General features: G+C 38.7%; 1 protein-coding gene across 2 annotated transcripts in view; it reads right to left on the bottom strand.

Annotated features, from left to right (window-relative positions):
- Nucleotides 1–15,001, bottom strand: part of LOC124595733 (tudor and KH domain-containing protein homolog) — a 68,904-nt gene that overhangs the window by 9,967 nt on the left and 43,936 nt on the right. For both annotated transcript variants that reach the window (XM_047134607.1, XM_047134608.1), the window contains 2 exons: nt 7,808–7,906; nt 7,448–7,686 (listed from right to left, as the gene is read on the bottom strand). In XM_047134607.1, the coding sequence (XP_046990563.1) occupies nt 7,448–7,686; nt 7,808–7,906 (338 nt within the window). The remainder of the gene's footprint in view (nt 1–7,447; nt 7,687–7,807; nt 7,907–15,001) is intronic.

Raw genomic sequence — 15,001 nt, 5'->3', positions numbered from 1 at the left:
CCACTAATAAGTGTAGCAGCCTGCCGCTGAACTGTTTCAACGTATTCCTTTAATTTGACCTGGTGGGGATCCCAAACACATTAGCAGTACTCAAAAACGGCTTGCACTAGCATTTTACATGCGGTCTTCATTACAGATGAACCACACTTCCCTAAAACTCTCTCAATAAACAGAAGTTGATCATTCACCTTCCCAACTACAACCCTTACATTCTCATTCAATTTCATATTGCTTTGCAATGTTATGCCTAGATATTTTATCAACCTGACTGTCAAGCCGCACACTGATAATGCTATATTTGCATTATGGAATTGCTTTTCTTACTCATCTGTTTTAAATCACATTTTTCTACATTTAGAGCTAGCTGGCATTCATCACACCAACTATAAACTTTATCTAAGTCATCTTGTTTGCTCCTAGAGCTACTGAATAACACCACCTTCCAGTACACTACAGCACTAGCAAAGCGTCACATACTGAGGCTCATCCTGTCCGTCAAATCATTTATGTACACAGAGACTAGCAGGAGCTCTGTCACAATTCACTGGTTAGGAGCCATTCATATATCTAAAAACTTATTCTGTATGCTCATACCTTTGTTCACAGTCTGGTGGGGCACTGTGTCAAACCCTTTCAGAAATCTACGAACATGGAATCTGCCTGCTGCCCTTCATCCATGGTTCGCAAGATATCATGTGAGAGAAGTGCAAACTTAAGTTTCGCATAATGGTTTCTAAAACCATGCTCATTTGTGGACAGAAGCTTTTCCATCCCAAGGAACTTTATTATACCACTCGGGAAGAGTGATCACGGATCAAAAAGGCAAGGGATCCTGTGCAGGCTCGGAAGTACTTTAAGGAGTGAGAAATATCTCAAAACTGTTGTTGAGGTGTAATGGATCATCTGTGAAGCCGGTACCTATGTTCGCCTTCCAGTCAGAGATTCATGATCCTGCTGCTGTTTGCCATTCACTGTCAGGTAAGTGTCAACTGGCTGGGACATTCAAATCAGAAGGCACAGAATCATCATGGATCCCAGGCAGTTCTGTCAGCTCCAGAGGTGCCAAAGAATTTGTATCACTTCCCCCAATGCAACCACGGTCCAGAGCAGCAGCCTGAAGCCTGCTGACCACAACCAACACAGCTTTCAGCTGTTTACGGACAGTGGCCAATTCCCCCTGCATTCGTACACAACAAGTGCAGTCCCTTGCCAGCTTTAATATATTTTTATCTATATCACAAGTAATGTAATACTTCTCCAAATAGTCACTGCGTGCCACCTAAGTTCTGCTGCTACACTACTTGCAATTTATACTATACAAGAAAGTGGACTCTCACAAAGATAATGCACTAGAATTTATATATACACTATTCTGCACAGTTTACTGTACAATCCCCTTCTTCACAGAAGTATATAGAAACAGAAACCAGAAAAAAATATTGTGTATAGAACAGAAACATCTGCTACTCCACCACACTTGTCCATTTGGCTATGTGCAGCCACTACACGCACAATATTACCAAAGGATCAACAGACACAGCACCAACCGGACATGAACATGGATCATATGGAGAGGATAATATGTAATGAACCTCGCCGTTGGTGGGGAGGCTTGCGTGCCTCAACGATACAGATAGCCGTACCGTAGGTGCAACCACAACGGAGGGGTATCTGTTGAGAGGCCAGACAAATGTGTAGTTCCTGAAGAGGGGCAGCAGCATTGTCAGTAGTTGCATGGGCAACAGTATGGATGATTGATTGATCTGGCCTTGTAACACTAACCAAAATGGCCTTGCTGTTCTGGTACTGTGAACGGCTGAAAGCAAGGGGAAACTACGGCCGTAATCTTTCCCGAGGGCATGCAGCTTTACTGTATGCTTAAATGATGATGGCGTCCTCTTGGGTAAAATATTCCGGAGGTAAAATAGTCCCCCTTCGGATCTCCGGGCGAGGACTACTCAAGAGGATATCGTTATTGGGAGAAAGAAAACTGGCGTTCTATGGATCGGAGCATGGAAGTCAGATCACTTAATCGGGCAGGTAGGTTAGAAAATTTAAAAAGTGAAATGGATAGGTTAAAGTTAGATACAGTGGGAGTTAGTGAAGTTTGGTGGCAGGAGGAAAAGACTTTTGGTCAGGTGAATACCGGGTTATAAATACAAAGTCAAATAGGGGTAATGCAGGAATAGGTTTAATAATGAATAAAAAAATAGGAGTACGGGTAAGCTACTACAAACAGCATAGTGAACACATTATTGTGGTCAAGATAAACACGAAGCCCACACCTACTACAGTAGTACAAGTTTATATGCCAACTAGCTCTGAAGATCATGAAGAAATTGATGAAATGTATGATGAAATAAAGGAAATTATTCAGGTAGTGAAGGGAGACGAAAATTTAATAGTCATGGGTGACTGGAATTCGGTAGTAGGAAAAGGGAGAGAGGGAAACGTAGTAGGTGAATATGGATTGGGGGTAAGAAATGAAAGAGGAAGCCGCCTGGTAGAATTTTGTGCAGAGCATAACTTAATCATAGCTAACGCTTGGTTCAAGAATCACGTAAGAAGGTTTTATACATGGAAGAACCCTGGAGATACTAAAAGGTATCAGACAGATTATATAATGGTAAGACAAAGATTTAGGAACCAGGTTTTAAACTGTAAGACATTTCCAGGTGCAGATGTGGATTCTGACCACAATCTATTAGTTATGAACTGTAGACTAAAACTAAAGAAACTGCAAAAAGGCGGGAATTTAAGGAGATGGGACCTGGATAAACTGACTAAACCAGAGGTTGTACAGAGTTTCAGGGAGACCATAAGGGAGCAACTGACAGGGATGGGGAAAAGAAATACACTAGAAGAAGAATGGGTAGCTTTGAGGGATGAAATAGTGAAGACAGCAGAGGATCAAATAGGTAAAAAGAAGAGGGCTAGTAGAAACCCTTGGGTAACAGATGAAATACTGAATTTAATTGATGAAAGGAGAAAATATAAAAATGCAGTAAATGAAGCAGGCAAAAAGGAATACAAACGTCTCAAAAATGATGTCAACAGGAAGTGCAAAATGGCTAAGCAGGGATGGCTAGAGGCCAAATGTAAGGATGTAGAGGCTTCTCTCACTAGGGGTAAGATAGATACTGCCTACAGGAAAATTAAAGAGACCTTTGGAGAAAAGAGGACCACTTGTATGAATATCAAGAGCTCAGATGGAAACCCAGTTCTAAGCAAAGAAGGGAAAGCAGAAAGGTGGAAGGAGCGTATAGAGGGTCTATACAAAGGCGATGTACTTGAGAACAATATTATGGAAATGGGAGAGGATGTAGATGAAGATGAAATGGGAGATATGATACTGCATGAAGAGTTTGACAGAGCACTGAAAGACCTGAGTCGAAACAAGGCCCCCGCAGTAGACAACATTCCATTAGAACTACTGACAGCCTTGGGATAGCCAGTCCTGACAGAACTCTACCGTCTGGTGAGCAAGACGTATGAGACAGGTGAAATACCTTCAGACTTCAAGAAGAATATAATAATTCCAATCCCAAAGAAAGCAGGTGTTGACAGATGTGAAAATTACCGAACTATCAGTTTAATAAGTCACAGCTGCAAAATACTAACGCGAATTCTTTACAGACGAATGGAAAAACTGGTAGAAGCCAACCTCGGGGAAGATCAGTTTGGATTCCGTAGAAACACTGGAACACGTGAGGCAATACTGACCTTAAGACTTATCTTAGAAGAAAGATTAAGGAAAGGCAAACCTACATTTCTAGCATTTGTACACTTAGAGAAAGCTTTTGACAATGTTGATTGGAATACTGTCTTTCAAATTCTGAAGGTGGCAGGGGTAAAATACAGGGAGCAAAAGGCTATTTACAATTTGTACAGAAACCAGATGGCAGTTATAACAGTCGAAGGGTATGAAAGGGAAGCAGTGGTTGGGAAGGGAGTGAGACAGGGTTGTAGCCTATCCCCGATGTTATTCAATCTGTATATTGAGCAAGCAATAAAGGAAACAAAAGAAAAGTTCGGAGTAGGTATTAAAATCCATGGAAAAGGAGTAAAAACTTTGAGGTTCGCTGATGACATTGTAGTTCTGTCAGAGACAGCAAGGAACTTGGAAGAGCCATTCAACGGCATGGACAGTGTCTTGAAAGGAAGATATAAGATGAACATCAACAAAAGCAAAACGAGGATAATGGAATGTGGTGGAGGTAAGTCGGGTGATGCTCAGGGAATTAGATTAGCAAATGAGAGACTTAAAGTAGTAAAGGAGTTTTGCTATTTGGGGAGCAAAATAACTGATGATGTTCGAAGTAGAGAGGATATAAAATGTCGACTGACAATGGCAAGGAAAGTGTTTCTGAAGAAGAAAAATTTGTTAACATCGAGTGTAAATTTAAATGTCAGGAAGTCGTTTCTTAAAGTATTTGTAGGGAGTGTAGCCTTGTATGGAAGTGAAACGTGGACGATAAATAGTTTAGACAAGAAGAGAATAGAAGCTTTCGAAATGTGGTGCTACAGAAGAATGCTGAAGATTAGGTGGGTTGATCACATAACTAATGAGGTGGTATTGAATAGAATTGGGGAGAAGAGGAGCTTGTGGCACAACTTGACAAGAAGATGGGATCAGTTGGTAGGACATGTTCTGAGACATCGAGGGATCACCAATTTAGTATTGGAGGGCAGCGTGGAGGGTAAAAATCGTAGAGAGAGACCAAGAGATGAATACACTAAGCAGATTCAGGCTGCAGTAGGTATTGGGAGATGATGAGGCTTGCACAGGATAGAGTAGCATGGAGAGCTGCATCAAACCAGTCTCAGGACTGAAGACCACAACATCAACAAGAATAATGCCATGTGAAATTCTCAACACTTCACTGAGGTTATCCACTGATCCTCACATAGAATCATAGCAGCCATGTTGATGCTGACTTCAGTCAGAGCGGAAGCCAAAACACCAGGCTCACCTTTCTCTGAAATCCTTGAACAAGTAAACACTGCTGCACAAGATAGTCCACCTACACCATTTGCTTGCCACAGCTTTTCGTAAGTTGCAGTGGCTGCACGGTTTAAACAAACAAAGAATTCTCATAACGCGCCGTGCTGCACCTATCACGTGACCTCCACAGTTTGGTACATGAAATGCAAAGAACGTCTACACAATAGAGCATTACTACCAAACTACTGATACGAGAGTGCTGCCACCTTTAGACATTATATATATATAAAAAAAAACCTCTCTTTTCAGATATTCATGATACAGATGGGAAACTATCATGGAAGTTACAGGAAAAAAGCCAGCCCTTGTAAAAGTCAGCCCTCATAATTACCTCAACTTCCTCACCATACAACCTTGCACCCTATGTCCAGAATCAGTGTCACAAAGACAACACAAGCAACATGTGTCCAGTGGCAGTAGCTTAACATCTTTTGCTATATTTGGTGAACACGCTTTCGAAAATGTCATTATAGAATATTCACGATATTAGCTAACAATGAAGTGGCAAAAGATGTAAAAAAACTGTATGTACAATTACATAAGACAAAACAGATTTAGGATGTATAATGTAACAAAAAAATAAAAAAAGTATCATTTATTTATTAACTCGTCCAGCGATTAGCTCATGATGATATAGGAGTTGTCATCATTATACAATGAAGTACACAGCATCCACCACCATCACTTCTGAATTTTTTGCAGATGTTCCAAGACATAAAGGCAAATAAAACAAGACCATCCTGTAAAATAAGGAGTAAATGAAGCGGCATAAGTTGAGCAATCACAACAGAAAAGAATGCATATGTTATATACGAGGGTCATCCAATAAATAAGGTAACTTTCTTTTGCCTCAAAGCACAGTTTTGTTCACGATTTAAATAAACCTTATTTTTCCTGAATTCTTTCCTTATAAAGCTCTATTTTTTAATATAATTTCTGTTCAATCCTTTATTTAAGTGCTCATTTTATGCTCGCCAAACTGCATCATAACTTCTTGCCTTTCAAACTCAATAATATATAAATTTTCAGTTGTTGCTATACAATGAAGTTCATACATTTTCTCTTCAGTTAGTTTTATGGGAAGAGACCAAGTACTTGGTGGGTACTATGTCTTAATAAACATACAGAACATCATTTCCACAAGGTTGTTAGTTTACATGCATGCTTTATTAAGCACCAGTAACTACTTTCGAGTATGTGCCGATTTTTATGTGCACAAATGGATGTGGAACTTATGAGGATAGTGCATCCACAACCATTTGTGCACTAGAGAATGAGCACATGCTTGAAACTAGGCACTGGTGATTAAAATACTGATTTGAACAACAGCTTGGTGGAAATGCGGTCATTCTTTAGACCATGGAATTTGTATGAAAGAATAGGGTGTAAGAACAAGAACCTGATGGAGTCTCTTTACCTTTTGCAGATGATATAACTTTTTTATTCTCTCGATGTAGTCCCTAAACAGTTCAACCAACTTCTGGAGGCAGAAGCGGAGGCAGGATTTTTGATCCTGTTTTAGAAAAAACAGTTCAGAACAAACATTATATCTATAGTCAGATGACTAATGGTAAAGCAGGGGTAAATGAGTAAACAGCCTTTAACCTAAGCAGCCATATGATGCAAGAACCAAGTTTACATCTATGCCAAACTTAAACAGTACCATACAGTCCTCCCACTAGACGCTCTACATGCAGATGACTTCCTCACAATTAATCATAGCCAAACACTAACAAACAGAAAGTCAATACATGGCTCAAACAATGCAAGGAAGCGCTCCAAGGAAGAAGAATGTGAACTTGTTAAGGAAATGTGATAGAGAGAGAGAGAGAGAGAGAGAGAGAGAGAGAGAGAGGGGGGGGGGGGGGGGGGGGGAGCTGGGGACAATTGTTTTAAAAAGAATTTTGTTTAGATTCCACTTATTACATGGTTTTCAGCAGTAGATTTTTCTTTGAGAATTCTGTAAAGCTGGGACGGCCACGAATTCCGCACACACTCGTGAAGCTCTATCGCCTGGCTGCACACTTACCCCACTACCCTGCTATGCTGTGAGCACAATGTTGTTGATACATGCAGCTGTCACTATCTCAAAACCAATCAAAACTTTTTCCACCATAGATAGGAGACCTCGTGTCTCCTTGTAAAAACAACATATACTGGGCATGTATGCAATGTCATATATCTAAGTTAATGTCCCATTAGCATTAAACAGACTTCTGCAGTGAATTAATGAGAAACAAAAAGGAGTTGTACGAAAGTTACAGAAACAATCTAGTCTCGTTATCAAATGCAAAAGAAATGACAAACTAAATGTTCAATACTTCAGGCTGTTATCAGATTCCAATCAGAGTCAAATGATGGAAACGAAATTAATCATAATACATACGTTCATCCATCTTCAAGATTACATCAGTTCGTAGAAATTGATCAGCAATAACTTACTTTGGCTTAACATTTGCGAGGCAGCATTCAATAGCCTGGAATCGGAGTCTTAAGAAGTCTGTTCGCAAGTGAAACACCTGTTTCTGCTTGACATCAGCCGAGTCCCCATAATCAAGATAGAAAAGCAGCAAGTCACTTTCTTTTGGATCGTACTCATCCAGAGTAACATTTCTCACTATGGCCCTATACCACATTTCATCATTAGTAAAGGGTGCTGCTACTAGCTGTCCTACACTTATCTGAAATACAAAAACTAAATATGAACAGTAATAAGGAGAAAAGTGAAGCAGAAATAATGAAATGATATTTTACTGATAGAAAATTATCTGTAGAGGCAAAATGAAAATATGATTTACTCACCTCATTTACTCTATGAATTTCTTGATTTTCCTCTTTGCTGTAATACTGCGTCATTTCTTCTACGAGATGGTCTAGTTCAACTGCATGTTGTCCCACCAACTGAAAGAAAGAAAGAGTTCCTACTAGGAATCTGTTTTCTCCACCCTGCCCCCTCTTGTACATGCACACACGCACCCAAATTATATTATTGCGAGTTGTCCCAGCTCCGTACACCCTTTTTGCCATCCCATTCCTCTTCTCTCCAATCCTTACTATGATAATACTTTCATCTTTTGTTCAGACATCTTTACATCTTGACCTTCCTCTAACTTTTGATCTCGCACTCCTTTTCATCGGTTTCATAGTGATCACATACCTCTCACCTGCCACACTTAGTTGTGTGCACTATGTTATAGCTCATGCAGGATACGGTGGCCGATGCGCAGTGACCAGTTCTCATCCAAAGCACTGGGTGAGTTCATTCATTTGTTCAGAAAGGGAGGCCGAGAAACGTTTGTCACCTTTCGGCTTGTCGGCGATGACAGACTTGACATGCACACTCTGCAATCTTTTTCAAGTGATTTTACAAAAACTATTCAGTAAAAAAAATTCATTTTTGCTTTACTTACAGCTTTATGTGAGGCTCATGATGAAGTGTCTTACTTTTACGTAAATATCACAATAACTATGACCATTAATGAAATTGTGTGTACAGTGTGAAATTTGGAAAACTGTGCAATCAAAAACTGAGGTTGCTACGATTTTGTGTTTGGTGCACAATATGTTGTGTATGAAATTTAGCTAACATATTGATTCTTTAGACTTGGGTACAGGTATCTGTCACCAATCTCGAGAAAATTGATCTAATGTAGCATACTCATTTCCAATCGCGTCATGCTGGCGATACAGCCAGAGTGAAAGATCCACAATGTTTCTCGTATTTCATAAATGGTTTCAGATATCTAAATGAGATTCTGACAAATGATAGCACCCTAAGAGGAGAGTATTTGACCTATCATTATTATGTAAAACTCAATTATCTACCGTGTTATTCCAATAATTGAAGACTTCTTCAGTGAAAGAATGTAATTTTTAAGAGCCGTCAATAGCTGGTGAAACAAGAAGTGCTGTGGGTTTTAGAACAACATATATGAAGACATCACACTTTTTTACCTTTTTCTTTACAGAGGATGTGACTTTACTTTTACTCAGTTTCTCACTTAATAAACCACTGTTTCAGAATTCTCTCACAACAGTGTAAACTACGTTGTGTTTTGGCCAAAGAAGTAAATTTTGACACGACAACCAGAGAAATGCATGTAGGTTTTACTCAAAATTCGCCACTTATGACACTTCTCTGAAAGCTGAAAATGGTTAACAAACCAGGCAAAAATGGATACCTGCATCTTCAATGGAATTCTTTTTAAATACTAACAAAAGTAGAAGTGACAGATCTTTTTGAATGGTCACCTTGCAAGTGTGGGCATGGAGGGGACCCAGTTAATATTTACAAAAAATGTGAGTGTAGGCTTCAGTTGATGACTTTCCTCCTACAGTGCTCCGAGTGACCCCTGACCACTAACCACTGCCGCTCTCCCCCATGCTTCCCCAGCTGACTGCACATCTATTGATCACAGCATTTTGCATGCACTAAATTACTTATTTTATTTACACATCTAGTTAAACAGGACCAAATTGAGGAGCAAATCTCCAAGGTCATGGAATGTGTCAGTGCATGAAATAACAGATAAAATAACATGTTTATGAACCACAACCCCCCCCCCCCCCAAAAAAAAAAAAAAAAAAAAAAAAAAAAAAAAAAAAAAAAAAAAAAAAAATTAAAAAAATAAATCAAGGAACTCCTCAAAAGAATAGGTGGAGAAACTCTTCAGCCTCTTTTTTTTTTTTTTTTTTTTTTTTTTTTTTTTTTTTGAAAGGACGTAGATTACTGTTAAGATTTTTGAATTCTTGTGGTTGCTTATTGAAAATGAATGCAGCAGTATACCACACACCTTTCTGTACAAGAGTTAAGGAAGTGTGATCCAAATGCAGACTGGATTTCTGCTGAGTATTAAATGAGTGGAAGCAAGCTGCTAATTCTTGAGGATAAGCTGAGATTTTTTAACAAGAAACAACAGTACACACACACACACACACACACACACACACACACACACACACACACACACACACACACAGAGAGAGAGAGAGAGAGAGAGAGAGAGAGAGAGAGAGAGAGAGAGAGAGGGGGGGGGGGCAATGTCAAAATACTCAGACTAGTGAACAGGGGTTGAAAAGAGGTTTGTGAGCTTACACCACTTATTGCCCGAACTGCCCGTTTCTGAGCCAAAAATATCCTTTTAGAATGAGAAGAGTTACCCCAAAATATAATACCATACAACATAAGCGAATGAAAATAAGCAAAGTAGACTAATTTTCGTGTCAAATGATCACTTACTTCAGACACCATTCGAACAATAAAAATGGCAGCATTAAGTCTTTGAACAAGATCCTGAACTTGGGCGTTCCACGACAGTTTGCTATCTATCTGAACACCTAGAAATTTGAACTGTTCAGTTTCACTAATCATATGCCCATTCTGAGAAATTAAAATGTTGGGTTTTGTTGAATAGTGTTTTAGAAACTGTAAAAACTGAGTCTTACTATGATTTAGTGTTAGTTTATTTTCTACAAGTCATGAACTTTTGTCATGAACTGCACTATTTGAAACAGCGCATATGTTGCACACAACATCCTTCACTACCAAGCTAGTGTCATCAGCAAACTGAAATATTTTAGAATTATCTGTAATACTAGAGGGTGTATCATTTATATAAATAAGGAACTGGAGTGGACCTAACACTGATCCCTGAAGTACCCCCCATTTGGCTGTACCCCACTCAGACCCCACATCACAGCCATTCTCAACACTGAATAATGACCTTTTGCTGTCTATTTTTAAAGTAAGAGGTGAGCCAATTGTGAGCTACTCCCTGTATTCCGTAATGGTCCAACTTCTGGAGCAGTATTTTGTGATCAACACAATGAAACACCTTAGTTAAATAAAAATTTGCCTAGCCTTCAAAACTTTCTGTTTAATCCATTCAGTAACTCGCAGAGAAAAGAGAATATAGCTTTTTCAGTTGCTAAATGACTCCTGAAGTCGGACTGTACATTTGATAGCAAATTATGCGATACAAAATGATTAATTATCCCTACATACACAGCCTTTTCAATAACTTTAGCAAACACTGATGACACAGAAATAGGTCTAAAACTGTCTACATTATCCCTTTCTCTTCTTTTTTTATAAAGCTGCTTTACTACTGAGTAGTTTAATCATCCAGGAAACTGGCCAGTCTTAAAGGAAAAATTACACAGGGTGTATCATTTATATAAATAAGGAACTGGAGTGGACCTAACACTGATCCCTGAAGTACCCCCCATTTGGCTGTACCCCACTCAGACCCCACATCACAGCCATTCTCAACACTGAATAATGACCTTTTGCTGTCTATTTTTAAAGTAAGAGGTGAGCCAATTGTGAGCTACTCCCTGTATTCCGTAATGGTCCAACTTCTGGAGCAGTATTTTGTGATCAACACAATGAAACACCTTAGTTAAATAAAAATTTGCCAAGCCTTCAAAACTTTCTGTTTAATCCATTCAGTAACTCGCAGAGAAAAGAGAATATAGCTTTTTCAGTTGCTAAATGACTCCTGAAGTCGGACTGTACATTTGATAGCAAATTATGCGATACAAAATGATTAATTATCCCTACATACACAGCCTTTTCAATAACTTTAGCAAACACTGATGACACAGAAATAGGTCTAAAACTGTCTACATTATCCCTTTCTCTTCTTTTTTTATAAAGCTGCTTTACTACTGAGTAGTTTAATCATCCAGGAAACTGGCCAGTCTTAAAGGAAAAATTACAAATATGGTTAACTACAGGACTAACATGTGCAACACAGTACTTTAATATTCTGCTAGGCACTTCATCATATCCATGAGAGTACTTAGTCTTCAGTGATTTAATTACTGACTCTGTCCCCCCCTTTGTCAGTATCACAGAGGAGTATTTCAGACATCAGTCTCGGAAAGGCATTTTACACGAGAGTTATATGATTCCCTGTAGAAACTAAATTTTTATTTAATTCACCAGCAATGCTCAGAAAGAGATAATTAAATACTGTACATATAACTGACTTATCAGTAACAGATATTTTTACCATGAATTGATTTCATACTGTCGACCTTATGCTGCTGACCAGTCACTTCCTTCACAACTGACAATATGATTTTAATTTTATCCTGTGAATTAGCTATTCTATTTGCATACCACATACTCTTTGCCTTCCCAACAACCTTTTTAAGCACCTTCCAATACTGTCTGTAATGGGCTACTGTAGCTTGATTGTGACTATTGCTAAAATTTTGATACAATTCCCACTTTGTTCTACAAGATATCATTAACCCTCTAGTCAGCCACCCAGGCTGGCTTTTACTGTTCATACCCCCTTTAGAATGTTCTAATGGAAAGCAACTCTCAAACAGCATGAGAAATGTGTTAAGAAAAGCATTATATTTGTCATCTATGTTATTGGCACTATAATCATCCTGTCACTTTTGTTCCTTAGCGAGATTTAAAAGACTCGCTGTCGCTGTTGGATTAGCTTTCCTACATAGTTTGTAATTATATATGACTTTTGTTTGAGTACAAAAGCCTTTTAGTGTTAAAATTTGCACATCATGGTCTGAAAGGCCATTCACCCTATAGCGTCCCCAGTAAAATAATACGAAAAGACTTAAAAAACAGTACCGTATTTACTCGAATCTAAGCCGCACTCGAATCTAAGCCGCACCTGAAAAATGAGACTCGAAATAAAGGGAAAAAAAATTTCCCGAATCTAAGCCGCACCGGAAATTTGAGACTCGAAATTCAAGGGGAGAGTAAAGTTTTAGGCCGCACCTCCAAATCAAAACAAAGTTGGTCCATTGTAGTATGAGACACAATTTAGGTCGAATGAATGATGATAGAGCTACAGTAGTTTGGTTTGAGTCGTAAGCTTAGCAGTTAAGCTTTACCAGGTAGCCATTGCTATGCGTCAGGCGCTTCCTTTTTCACGTGCTTCGTCTGGTTTGAATCGATTGCTTATTTTGCTTTGATCTGATAAGTGCTGTTTTCTTTGTTATAGGTGTTTACGTCACTCAAAGCTGAAAATGCTTTACTGTACTGTGTCACGCATTGTTTGTCGCATTCTGATGGTGCGTGTTTACGGCCTGTCGCCGTTCGCGGCATGGCTTGCTTTTGAGCGCGCTACCACCGCTTACAATTACAAAAAAAAAAAAAAAAAAAAAAAAAAAAAAAAAAAAAAAAAAAAAAAAAAAAAAAAAAAAAAAAAAAGAGAGAGTAATCGTCTCATTTGCGAAACAATGGCAAGAGACTGCTATTTGTTGTTACTCACACCGCTGCTTTCTTTGATAATGATCAACAAGAACCAAATAATAGACTGCGTATGATAGAACATGTTCTGAACAAGAGTTAGGCGAAAATGTTTCTCCGTTTGAAAATCTTTGCGACCGCTTCTTTAGTACATCAAATTCTGTACAGAAATTAGAGTCATCTTAGAATTAAAAATCTAGTCAGTTGCCGTGCTTCATTTCTGACTGTATTACTATTAGGCATAAGAATAATACAAATATAAACATGACACGATACGTATATTCTTCCGCGTTTGCTGTTGTCTCACTCTAGTTTCGTAGTTTATTAGGCAGACAGGATTTCAATGAGATAGCAGCAAACACGAAAGAATACATGGCAAAATGTTGATATTTGTATTATTCTTATGGTGAAGAGAATACTGCATGAGATTCACATTTCATCAGGTTCCTATTAGCAACCATCTCTTCTCACAGGTAGGAAAAAATTCAGAAAGTAGAGTTGGCCATATTGACAAACATCCCAAACAGTCTTGCATGTCGGATTTTCGTAGTACATTGAAATTCTGCTACATTCGAAGATGAACAATACGGAATTTGTATTTACTTCATTGGATAATGTATGAAAATGCAGTGGTCGAAACTCGGGGTGGAGAAAAAAAGCTCGTCTTCCACCTTTTTTTTTTTTTTTTTTAATTTATTTACTGACGCGGAGGTTTTGGCGCCAGTATTTATCTTGGCGCCTACAAAGCATGCCTGTGTAGCACTACATATATTCGACGGCAGAAGTTAGTTGTGGCGGCACCTACCAACATTTTTCAGAACTTCCACTTGCTTTGCACTCGATTCTAAGCCGCTGACGGCTTTTTGGATTACAAAAACTGGAAAAAAGTGCGGCTTAGATTCGAGTAAATACGGTATTTATAAAGAAGAGACATTTAAAAATTGAATAATATACATTTTTCTCATGTACTCGTATTATAATAATTTCTCTGTATAAGCTTTGAGGGCAAAGAAATATAACAAAATGATCTAAAGAGATGACAAGACACGCTCTTTTGTTAATTTTTTAGTCGTCTTCACTTCTTCTCTTGTCTTGGTTGCGTGTAGACGGACTTCTTGAGAGTGCTGGCAAATGTAAGCATATATGCACTAATTATGCAGATAATATATTGGTTTAATATTATTGTTCACTTTTAATTTGTAAGAGGTGATCCCAATTTCATGTCCGCCTTCCCTTGAATTAACCTGCATTCGAGTAATTTACAATTCAACAATCGCAGCGGCCGATGCAGCCAACAACGCCATTACGTGGCGATATTAACTTGTAAAAATTAGCGGAAGGGATAAACTCGCCCGCTATTAACATAATATACATTTTTCTCAACAGCCGCCCAACGTTGCAGAAAATGCGTAGCTTTAAGATTCTTATTTTCAATACAACAGCCGAGGCCAGTAGTGTAGCGCTTGACACAGTCACGTCGATTAAATATTTGGGCGTAACATTGCAGAGCGATATGAAGTGGGACAAGCATGTAATGGCAGTTGTGGGGAAGGCGAATAGCCATCTTCGGTTCATTGGTAGAATTTTGGGAAGATGTGGTTCATCTGTAAAGGAGACCGCTTATAAAACACTAATATGACCCATTCTTGAGTACTGCTCGAGCATTTGGGATCCCTATCAGGTCGGATTGAGGGAGAACATAGAAGCAATTCAGAGGCGGGCTGCTAGATTCGTTACTGATTGGTTTGATCATCACGCGAATGTTA

The sequence above is a fragment of the Schistocerca americana genome, chromosome 2 (assembly GCF_021461395.2).
Source record: "Schistocerca americana isolate TAMUIC-IGC-003095 chromosome 2, iqSchAmer2.1, whole genome shotgun sequence".
Classification (NCBI taxonomy): domain Eukaryota; kingdom Metazoa; phylum Arthropoda; class Insecta; order Orthoptera; family Acrididae; genus Schistocerca; species Schistocerca americana.
This window is presented reverse-complemented; position numbering and strand designations above follow the sequence as displayed.